At 41.1% G+C, this 12,500-nt stretch overlaps 1 protein-coding gene across 1 annotated transcript in view; it reads left to right on the top strand.

Moving 5' to 3' along the window:
• Window positions 1-12,500, top strand: part of LOC126981744 (uncharacterized) — a 457,088-nt gene that overhangs the window by 346,544 nt on the left and 98,044 nt on the right. Inside the window, exons 8-9 of the mRNA XM_050833266.1 lie at window positions 3,437-3,581; window positions 5,488-5,618. Coding sequence (XP_050689223.1) covers window positions 3,437-3,581; window positions 5,488-5,618 — 276 coding nt within the window. The remainder of the gene's footprint in view (window positions 1-3,436; window positions 3,582-5,487; window positions 5,619-12,500) is intronic.

Here is a 12,500-nt window from a genome sequence, read left to right as displayed (position 1 = left end):
TCAGAAAAGAGCACAAGGAGTGAGAGAGAGAGAGAGAGAGAGAGAGAGAGAGAGAGAGAGAGAGAGAGAGAGAGAGAGAGAGAGAGAGAGAGAGAGAGAGAGAGAGAGAGAATCATGAAGGAACAATGAAAAATAAATAAAAATAAGACGAGGGAAGAGAAGCTAAGGACGATAATTGGTGAAAGTTACAGAGAAGGAGAATTAAAATAAGGATAAGAAGAAGCAGAATTAAAATATGGATAAGAAGAAGGAGAATTAAAATAAGGATGAGAAGAAGGGGAATTCGAGAGCAGTTGAAAATAACGAAACAGACAACGGAGAAAGAGCGAAAAAGAGGGATAAATGAAGAGGAAGAGAAAGAGAGAGAAATAGAAAGAAGAGTGAACAATAAAAAAAAACATATATAAAAAAAAAGAGGAGAATGTAGAACGCAGCAACAGACGAAAAAGACAGAGAAAGACAAAGAGAAAGGAGCCGAAATATTAAACTAGAGATGAAAATAAAATAAAAAAGAGAAGGAAGAAGCATTAATGAGAGGAGGAAGGAAAGAACACACAGTAATAGAGAAGGAATAATAGAAGAATTAAAACTAAAGGAACAAGAAATAACAAAGATGAAGAAAGAGGAGAGATGAAGAGAAAAAAAGACGAAGAACTATAAGATATATGAGAAAAACGAATTTAATAATAATAATAATAATAATAATAATAATAATAATAATAATAATAATAATAATAATAATAATAATAATAATAATAAGAAGAAGAAGAAGAAGAAGAAGAAGAAGAAGAAGAAGAAGAAGAAGAAGAAGAAGAAGAAGAAGAAGAAGAAGAAGAAGAAGAAGAAGAAGAAGAAGAAGAAGAAGAAGAAGAAGAAGAAGAAGAAGAAGAAGAAGAAGAAGAAGAAGAAGAAGAAGAAGAAGAGCAACAACAACAACAACAACAACAACAACAACAACAACAACAACAACAACAACAACAACAACAACAAGATAAAGATAAATATAAAAGGAAAAAAAAGGACACTGAAAATATTAAAAGAAAAAACGAAGAACAAGACAGAAATAAAAGCAGGAAAATGACGAGGAAAAAGAAGAGGAAAAATGAAGGAAAAAAACATGAGTGATAAGAGAAGAAGGGCAACTAAAATAAATAAAAAAAATAGCTAAAGAAAATACAGACAAATTGAGCCCAAAGGAAGAAATAAGAAATAAAAATGAAATAACACAATAGCAGACACTCAAAAAGGCGAGGAACTTAACAAAATAATGGAGCAGGAAAGAAAAGACGAGAGCAAGACGCGAAATTTGAAGACAAAATAATTCAATTTAAAACAGGGAGGAAGGGAGCGGCAGACAGGGAAATATACCGAGACAAAATAGTTCTTCACTCGACCGTCACTCAGTCAGTTATTCAGTCAGCTAAACGCACAGCCACCCATCAGTCAGTTAGTCAGTCAGTCAGTCAACACATTACACACGTCCTCAGCAATGGAGGTAGTCAGTGAGTCAGTTATTTAGTCAATTACTTAAAGGCCCCTAAGCGAGAAAAATGAGAAAAAATCATCACTCACGCAAACCATTTCATAATATGTATTAACGCAGTTGTGATCAGTTTATGCATCATCTAGTTTGGGAGCTCTATATCATTGCAAAAATTTGGCCCGTCGCTGGTACACATTAAAGCCACAAATTTGGCCCGTCGTTGGTACACATTAAAGCCACAAATTTGGCCCGTCGCTGGTACACATTAAAGCCACAAATTTGGCCCGTCGCTGGTACACATTAAAGCCACAAATTTGGCCCGTCGCTGGTACACATTAAAGCCACAAATTTGGCCCGTCGCTAGTACACATTAAAGCCACAAATTTGGCCCGTCGCTGGTACACATTAAAGCCACAAATTTGGCCCGTCGCTGGTACACATTAAAGCCACAAATTTGGCCCGTCGCTAGTACACGGTAAAGCCACAAATTTGGCCCGTCGCTGGTACACATTAAAGCCACAAATTTGGCCCGTCGCTGGTACACATTAAAGCCACAAATTTGGCCTGTCGCTGGTACACATTAAAACCACAAATTTGGCCCGTCGCTGGTACACATTAAAGCCACAAATTTGGCCCGTCGCTGGTACACATTAAAGCCACAAATTTGGCCCGTCGCTGGTACACATTAAAGCCACAAATTTGGCCCGTCGCTGGTACACATTAAAGCCACAAATTTGGCCCGTCGCTGGTGCACATTAAAGCCACAAATTTGGCCCGTCGCTGGTACACATTAAAGCCACAAATTTGGCCCGTCGCTGGTGCACATTAAAGCCACAAATTTGCCCCGTCGCTGGTACACATTAAAGCCACAAATTTGGCCCTGTCGCTGGTACACATTAAAGCCACAAATTTGCCCGTCGCTGGTGCACATTAAAGCCACAAATTTGCCCCGTCGCTGGTTCACATTAAAGCCACAACTTTGCCCAGTCGCTGGTTCACATTAAAGCCACAAATTTGGCCCGTCGCTGGTACACATTAAAGCCACAAATTTGCCCCGTCGCTGGTGCACATTAAAGCCACAAATTTGGCCCGTCGCTGGTGCACATTAAAGCCACAAATTTGGCCCGTCGCTGGTACACATTAAAGCCACAAATTTGCCCCGTCGCTGGTGCACATTAAAGCCACAAATTTGCCCCGTCGCTGGTACACATTAAAGCCACAAATTTGCCCCGTCGCTGGTGCACATTAAAGCCACAAATTTGCCCCGTCGCTGGTACACATTAAAGCCACAAATTTGCCCCGTCGCTGGTGCACATTAAAGCCACAAATTTGGCCCTACGCTGCTACCGGGTTAACGCAGTCATAAGTCAGTCAGTCAGGTCAGTCAGTAAGTTAGTCAGTCGGTCACTTGGTCAATCAATGAGTCAGCCAGTAAGCCAGCCATACATTGATTCAGTCAGTCAGTCAAGTCAGCCACTCAGCCACACGCCACACATTCTCACAAAACTACTAAACTTCTCAGGCAGTCAGTCAGTTATAGAGTCAGACAGGCAGTAAGTAAATCATCGTAATTCATCCGTTCACCCAGTAAGATAATCTCTCACTTACTCACGTCATTCCCCCCGAAGTTGACCTCTCTTTCGGCCACCTCTTTTGATTCTTTTTTAGGAGCAGCGAGTAGCGGGCTTTTTTTATTATTGTTTCCTTTTTGTGTGCCCTTGAGCTGTCTCCTTTGTTGTAAAAAAAAAAATCAGACAGTCAGCATGCCAGTCAGCCAGTCAGTCAGTCATACACTAACCCACCCAGTTAGTCAATTATTATCTCACACACACGCCCCCACTAACACACACCCTCACACGCACACACACACGCACATTTCACCCTTCCCCACGCCACCTTTCACCCTCTCCTTCTCTTATCTCCACTAATCTCCCACTAATCTCTCTTCTGCAGCGCTCCAGCCCCGGGGACATCACCACCGGCACCGTGACCATCGTGCCCACCCAGGGGGACCACGAAAGCACGCTCAAGTGCCAGGCGAGCAATGAACTGGTGCCGGGCAGTGCCATCTCGGACTCAGTGGAGCTCAACGTGCAGTGTAAGGGTCGCTGTGTTACTGGGGAAGGGGGGAGGGGGGGGAGGGGGAGGGGGAGGGGGAGGGGGGTATGTGTGTGTGTGTGTTTGTGTGTGGTGGTTGTCTTGGTGCACAGAGGAGAATGCTTTGGTGGAGGAGGAAGAGGAGAAGGAGGAGGAGGAGGAGGAGGAGGAGAAAGAAGAGAAGGAGGAGGAATAATAATAAGGTAGTTGTAGTTCCATTCGTCTGTAATCTCTCTCTCTCTCTCTCTCTCTCTCTCTCTCTCTCTCTCTCTCTCTCTCTCTCTCTCATCAAGGAGATAAAAGTGAAGGAAGACAGATAGAAGGACGAGAAGACAAGGAAGAGCAAGCAGTGAAAGAGAGAGATAATGAAGGAATTAAAGGCACCCGATGAGAGAGAGAGAGAGAGAGAGAGAGAGAGAGAGAGAGAGAGAGAGAGAGAGAGAGAGAGAGAGAGAGAGAGAGAGAGAGAGAAGGGCAACAATAAAGTCACAGAGGAGGAGAAAATAAAAGTAAGGGAAAAAAGATGAAAAAATGCGTAGAAAAAAATAAGAGAGAGAGAGAGAGAGAGAGAGAGAGAGAGAGAGAGAGAGAGAGAGAGAGAGAGAGAGAGAGAGAGAGAGAAAAGGACAACAATAAAGTCACAAAAAGGAGGAGAAAATAAGAGTTAAGAAAAAAAATGAAAAAATGCGTAGGAAAAAATAAGAAAAAAAGTATTGTGTTGCAAAATATTGTAATGTGTAGCGTGGAAATATTTTTGGAAAACTTAAGCCATAAATATAACTTTTGTGTTGTAATAATTTATCTTCTTTCATACTCTCTCTCTCTCTCTCTCATTATTTCTCTCTTTCTTATTGTTCCATTTTAACTTTTTGCTGCGTCGTGTTTTTCATAAGTTCTGTAAATGTCTTTTTTTTTGCAACTCCACTTCTAGTCTCCACCACTCCCCCCTTCCCCCCCTCCCCCCTGACCTCATCTCCCAGCGTTAACCTCCTTAAAGTTTTCTCCATTATTCTCCTGCACATCTCTCAGAACTCATCTCCCAAGCGTTATCTCCCAGCATTAGTCTCCTTCATATCTCTATCATGTCTCCCACACTACCTCATCTCCCAGCACTAGTCTCCTTTACATTAGTCTTCCCTATTTCTCCACTACCTTATCTTCCGTTTTCTTATACATTTCTCTATTATTCACTCGTGTTCTCTCTTTATTTTTTTTTATTTTATCTTGTTTTCTTCCATATCTCCCCATTAGTCTCCTTTACATTAGTCTCCCCCATTTCTCCACTACCTCATCTCCCGTTTTCTTTTTTATTGTTCTCATTTTCCCTCGTTTTCTTTTTCGTTATCTTTTTTTATCTTTTATCTTGTTTTCTTTCATATCTCCCCCATTAGTCTCCTGTACATTGGTCTCCCCCATATCTCCACTACCTCATCTCCCATTTTCTTATCTTCTGTTTTGTTTCCTTCTTTTCTCTTTCGTTATTTTATTTATTTTGCCTTTTAAATCGTTTTCTTTCATATCTTCACCATTGGTCTCATCCTCTCCTCCTCTCCTTCACTACCTCATCTCCCAGTATTAGTCTCCTCAAGTTCTCCACTCCCCCACTACCACATCCTCCACCATTAGTCTTCTCCACTTATCCATAACCCCCTGACGTCATCACCACCTCCACCACCATAACCACATCACAATTGACTATCACTCACCACTACCATCACCACTACCTTCACTACTACTGCCCTACTATCATCCTTATTTCCTCACCATTACTACCATCATCACCGCTCACCACAACAATCACTACCATCGCTACTCCCACTCCAGCACCGTATCACATCCCCACCACCACCCCACCCCACCTCATCACCACTGCCACCGCCACTCACCACCTCCTCCCCCCCCAACAGACGCCCCCGTGGTGGTGCTGGAGATGGGCCGTAACCTCGTCCCCTCAGCCATCAAGCAGGGCGATGACGTGTACTTTGAGTGCCGCGTCAAGGCCAACCCAACGCCCTACAGAGTCACCTGGGCGAGGAGCGTGAGTATGCACCTGCTGCTAATTAGGCCCGTAGAGCATACAGTCGTTTCGTCATGAACTCTCCGGAAAGTGTATTTGACTGTAATCTTTTTCTTTCTGTGAGTGTTAATGTACCATGAAAACGTGTTGTAACTGAGGGCAATTCTCTCAAACATTTCCGGGCTTACACACACACACACACACACACACACACACACACACACACACACACACACACACACACACACACACATTTTTTAGATCTTTAGTAGAGGTTGTTATGGGCTTTGCCATGGGTAGTTTCATGAGCCCAATAATGGATTCACAAGGATTTGGTAGAGCGTGTGGCAGTATTTCCATCTGTTTCGTTTGAGTCTAGTGATAGTTTGACACAGCTTTGGTAGAGGGTGTCAGTATTTCCATGGTTAGCTTTATGAGAATAGTAGTAGTTTGACAAGGCTTCTGCACCGTCAATGTAAGAAACACTCATAAAAATCCGACTACTCTCCTCTGTGGACTTTGGAAATAGTTGTTGTCGGAGCCGAAAGCGTCTGAGTGAACGGGCTTATGCATTAACTTTTCCCCTTACCTTACATGTGTTCCTAGTATACCTGCATTTACTAGATATATATATAGTTTTTCCTTCTTTTCTGCGCAAGTTTATTTACCGTCTGGGCACGAATATTTACACCTGGAGCTCATTAATCTTGTCTATTTGTCTACCTGTATTCCAATTTTTACCTGTGTTGACTCATCTCTCCTGTCTGAGAAAATCTTTTTATCTCCACTCATCTTTTCTACCAGAGTTTTAGGTCCGTTTTCATTATTTACCTTACTTCATTATTCATCCTTCACTCCACTCACCTTTCCTATCTGAGTTAAGCTTTTATATTTACTACCCTATTATGTCTAAGTTAACCTTTCTGTCTACTAGCTTTTCCTACCTGAGTTAAATGTTCTTTCTCTGCTCACCTTAATACTCTACTCAACGTCCCTGCCTCTAGTCACTCTCCACCCTGGGCTGATTCTTCTACCTTCACTCGCATTTTTTACCTGTTATAATTACTATCTTCATTTACCTTTCCTGCCTGAGTTAATTGTTTTACCTCTACTTACCTTTTCTGTCTGAGTTTTTCTTCTATCTCTACTCTCCTTTCCTATCTCTTCTAACTCTACTCGCCTTTTTTACCTGTTATCATTACTATCTTCATTTACCTTTCCTGCCTGAGTTAATTGTTTTACCTTTACTTACCTTTTCTGCCTGAGTTTTTCTTCTATCTCTACTCTCCTTTCCCTTCTCTTCTCCCTTCTCTCTTTACCTCTTCTACCTGTGTGAATCTTTCTTTCTTTACTCGCTCTTCATACCTAAGTTATCCCTTCTATCTCTATTCGCCTCTAAAACTCGTAAAACGTGAGAGTAACACTTTTTTTTTTCACGGTAAAGGAGGAAGGTAATTACTTTAACTCCCTAATTAACTCTTCCTAATTTACCTGGTTATCTCATATGAGTTTATAATCTTGCCTTGGTTTATCTACTGCCATAGTCTCACCTGGCCGAGGAACGTAATTATACACACCTGCTACTATGATATAACTCCTTCCCCTCTTCTTACTTTACCTGTTTAATACCTGAGCTCATCCTTCATTAGCTAGTCATTAAGGGAAAGACTACATACACGTCTGTTACTAATTAACCTGGCCTAATTATCCACCTGTATTTAATCTTCGTACTCCTTTCCTAAGCGGGGACTTTTTGTATCTTTTTTGACCTTGAGCTGCCTCCTCAACTGTAAAGAAAGAAGTTAATTCACCTCTACAGTCCCTAACTAATTAAAACCTGCCTCTTTGTATTCCCCATTCCCTCAATTCTCTATCTCCATTCACCTTCCCACCTGAGTTTGTCTACCCTTCTGTAGACACCTGAGCTAGAAAATAGAAACACACGCCTTTGATTAATTAGTCTACCTCTCAAAGTTTACCTGTATGCTGATCTCACCTGCTTTCAGCTTTGGTTTACTCAGGTGAATACACACTCCTATCTCCCCAATTAACTTGTGTTCGTAACTCATACCTCTCCTATCTGTGTGTCTATATGTAGGGTTTAGCTTCCTGTATTCACCTGGTCGACGGGCAACACTGAACAACACGAGCCTCCTGCTGGCCCCACGTGGTGTCCAGACGTCCCCTCGATAAGCTCCATTGCCCGAAGGCCTTATTGACCTGCGATCATGTGTGGCCATGCTGTCAAACCGGGGATACAATATGACACATTAACCCGGCAAACACAACATACTCACGAGGCAGTCACAAACCCTCACACGTCGACGCCACTGCCAGGACTGGAAACTCGGACGCTCAAGGCCACGCGCGAAACAATACAGAATTGGTCGTTCGGGAAAATTGTCTCCGCGCCTGGTGTTCCGGGGTTAACTTAATTACCAGTCACCTGATTTCACCTTAAACCTGTATTTCTGATTTACCTGTGTTTGTATCTATCATGACTTTCCTTCTTGCGTTTTCTAAACCTGGAATATTTAGTCATATGTGTTCACCCGGGCAACAGATATCTATTTATACACCGATCCATTAAATAAACTGTTGTGTGGTATTACCTTGAAACCGTCCATGTAATTAGCCGGCAATCTTGCCCAACCTGACTTTCTTACCTCCGTTTACCGATACCTGTGTCTAATTTACGAAGAATACACCTGTCCGTTTCATTATCGATTGCGTAACACCACAACCCTATCCCAATAATTAACATGCATTCTTCACCTGACTTTCCTACCTGCGTTTTCTATACCAACAGTTTCAAGTTACCTGAATTTACATATGTGATGAGCTGGGTTACACACCTGTTCGTTAATTGCCATAAAAGAAAAAAATGTTCGTTAGTCGTGAAATCGGTACCTGTAAGTGCGTAAAGGAATCAAACCAATATAATTAACGAGAACTGACTCTACCTGGAAACTACTCTGAGTGTACCTGGCTATCATCACAACTACACGCCTGTCGACTAAATTAATCACTAGTCACCTGAATTCACCTTTAGAGCAGCGCGTCCACACACCTGAGCCTCGTAATACACCTGGCTCCTAATTACCAAAGTTTACCTGTGTGAGGCGGGTGATCCGAGGACCATTAATTAACGTGTGTGTGTGTGTGTGTGTGTGTGTGTGTGTGTGTGTGTGTGTGTGTGTGTGTGTGTGTGTGTGTGTGTGTGTGTGTGTGTGTGTGTGACCTGAATGTTGTTACTGCTGCTACTACTGCATCAAATCCTCCTCCTCCTCCTCCTCCTTTTCATTTCCTCAGCTTGGAATTACTACTACTACTACTACTACTACTACTACACTTTTTTTATTCTACAACATAAATGATACCTCCACCCATGTTTATTTTCCCGACACATAATCTTGGAGGTCATTAGTCCCAACTCTGTTCGCTAATGACTGTGGCATCCAACCATATCACTAATACTACCTAGCACTAAATCACCTATCATCTATTACGTCCAGATCCCCCTGTCCTTCTCTACTCAAGTCACTCCCGACCCACCCTAATGTCACTCTCCACCACTGTGGCTTCATAGTCCACTATTATTTCTAAGTAGAAATCTACGGGATTTGCTAGTCGCGTTTCATTTACTACTACTTCCACTACTACTACCACTATTATTACTACCACTACTACTACTACTACTACTACTACTACTACTACTACTGTTACTACTACTACTGTTACTACTACTACTACTACTACTACTACTACTACTGTTAATCTACTAATGGCCCCACAACTCGCCTTTATATTTCATCCCGGCCCCCAATGTCCAGTGAGTGATTGTCTTAATTAATCCAGCTGTGATTAATTAACAAGCGGTCAGTGTTTTCTGCTAAATGCCGGGAATTACTTATCATCCAATGCGATATATGTATTACCCATCGATCGGCGGCCTGGTGCGATGGGGAGGTTATTGTTAGCTAACCCTTTTTTATAGTACATGTTTAGCTGACGAGACGACCTTATGACCTCGCCTTCCTCCTCCTCCTGCTGGAACCTTAACTCTTTTCCCTGTCTTCCTTTTTTATTGTTCTTTTTATTTTCTCCTTCTGTTAATCCTCGACTTCTCATCATCTTAATTTCCTCCTCCTCCTCTTCTTGCAGTGATTTTTTGCCCTGTTCTCTGTTATGTTATTTATCCTTTCTCCTCTAGCCTTAATTGTTCTCCCTGTTTTCCTTTTTTATTGTTCTTTTCATTTCCTCCATCTGTTAATTCTCGACTTCTCATCCTCTTAACTTCCTCCTCTTCTTCTTGCAGTGACTTTTTTTGCCTTCTCTTCTCCTTGTTCTCTGTTATGTTATCTTTCCTTTCTGATCTTGTTCCTATTATTCTTTGTGAAACCTCGACTTGACCTCTTAAGCTCCTCCTCTTTATGCAGTAACCTATTATTCTCCTGCTTGTCCTCTTCTCTTGTTCTCTGTTATGTTATCTAGCCTTTCTTCTTTTGTTATTGTTCTGGTGCTGTGCTTGAAGGGGTGGTGGAGTGCTTGAAGGGGTGGTGGAGTGCTTGAAGGGGTGGTGACTTAGCTATTATGGGTGATGGGTTAGTTGATGTAGTTATGTTTCAAAGGCCTAGATAAAGCATGGTAGGCCTAACGTATTCACTCATCTCATTACCTCCTTACCTATACTTGTGATTCTGATAAACATCCCGACTGGCCTTTTTGGTTTTCATAGTTCATCCAGTTTAGCTGATAGAATGCGAAAAAGGGTAGTGCGGTGATGGTTTAAAAGGCCGAGCGTAATTGGTGTCTCTAAACCGTTCCTTATTTTGCTCTTAATCCTCTTACCTAAACTTCTGCTTATCTTGACAATTTCGAATGACTTTTAGAATTTCCTTATATGATGGGCTAAGATTTATACTGTTACATCCCACGTCAGCATTAGCTCCGGTGATGTTTTATAGGCATAGGTAAGATTTGTAGGCCTTCACAATTCCATAATCCTCTCCATCCCTATCTTGACAATTTCGAATGACTTTTAGAATCTCCTTATATGATGGGCTAAGATTTATACTGTTAGATCCCACGTCAGCATTAGCTCCGGTGATGTTTTATAGGCATAGGTAAGATTTGTAGGCCTTCACAATTCCATAATCCTCTCCATCCCTATCTCTGCCTCTGAGCTACTAATGATTCTCTCAGTTGATCGTATTTTCTGCTCGATGGACTGACTGCGTGACGGGAGATGCTTCAGAGACAGGTCAAGGTTGTCGTGCTGTACTTCTCCTTTAACCCGGTAGCAGCGACGGGCCAAATTTATGGCTTTATCGTGTAGCAGCGACGGGCCAAATTTTTGCCTTGATATAACCCCAAAAAAATGGATGATGCATAAACTGATCACAAATGCGTTGATATATATTATGAATGGTTTGCGTGAGTGATGATTTTTTCTCATTTTCCTCGCTCAGAGCGGCCTTTAAGAAACATGATCCCCGCAGCTACCGGGTTAAAAGGCTTGAAGCTTCTTTTTATCTGCTTGCTATTATTTCTATCCCTCATGATTTTTTTTCCGATTTGTCCCATGGCCTTCTTGACTCGTTATTTGGCGGGACGGTGGGCCGTGAGGGGGTGAAGGGGTGATCTGTTATTCTTATCAGCCAACACTTTACATGTAGTACCCATAACCTAGTACAGCCTCATCGAATCGTGAAATCATGATTATTAAATTCACTTTCCATTTTTATACGGCAAATGAAACATGTCAAGGGCAGCAATAAAAATAAAACAAAAACATAAAAGCCAGCCAAGCATTGCTCCTATGAAAGATAATAGAATAGAGTGGCCGGAAGAGAGGGGGATTTCGGGTGGAGAAGTGTCTTGATACTTTGCTCTTGAAAGAGTTCAACTAGTAGGCAGGAGGAATTACAGACTAAGAAAGGCTGTTCCAGAGTTTACCAGCAAACGGGATGAAAGAATGAAGATGCTTGTTAACTCTTGTAAAATGGATTTGGATAGAACAGGGAGGAGCTACGGTAGAAAACCATGTGCATCGGGCCCGCGGGAGGAGGACAGGCATACAGTTGGCAAGTTCAAAAGAGCACCATTCAAACTACATGTACATAGGATACCAATCATACACACATAATTATACACACATACACATACATACTTACATACACTGCCTGAAGTGACCCTTCCATGTAACCCCTTGTAACGGCAAGGTAATGTTACCTGTAAATGTGATGAACAGACAATGTTAGATTTATACCCATTAAAATTCAATTATCAAATTGTCTGATATATATATATATATATATATATATATATATATATATATATATATATATATATATATATATATATATATATATATATATATATATAATAACAGTAATAATAATAATAATAATAATAATAATAATAATAATAATAATAATAATAATAATAATAATAATAATAATAATAATAATAATAATAATATAACGGAAATTTGATCAATACAAGGATAACCGATACCCGATTATCGTAAATTACCTGATTTACCAAACACTAACATTCATAATAATGGACCCTCAGCTGTATTCATCCTCCATCATATGAATTATAAAACTATATGCATCGCCACTCAACGACCAAACTATTTCTAGAGATAGATCAGACCTTCTTAAGGCACAACTCTCTCTTGCGTATCCCAAGCTGTTCATCACAAACAAAAGATGTCAGCAGTTAACGTAACAACAAACAACAGCAACTTCAAAGCCTTCTTCCACCTCGTTATCTTAAATACACTTCCCTATTATCTCCTTTTTTGAGCTATATCCGCCTTATTTTGTCTTTATTGCTTCCCTTGACATGCTTCATTTGCCGTAAAAAAAAATGGAAAGTGAATTTAAGAATCAT

The sequence above is a fragment of the Eriocheir sinensis genome, chromosome 49 (assembly GCF_024679095.1).
Source record: "Eriocheir sinensis breed Jianghai 21 chromosome 49, ASM2467909v1, whole genome shotgun sequence".
NCBI classification, from domain to species: Eukaryota; Metazoa; Arthropoda; class Malacostraca; order Decapoda; family Varunidae; genus Eriocheir; species Eriocheir sinensis.
The sequence above is the reverse complement of the archived record's forward strand: the minus strand, read 5'-3'. Positions and strand labels throughout refer to the sequence as shown.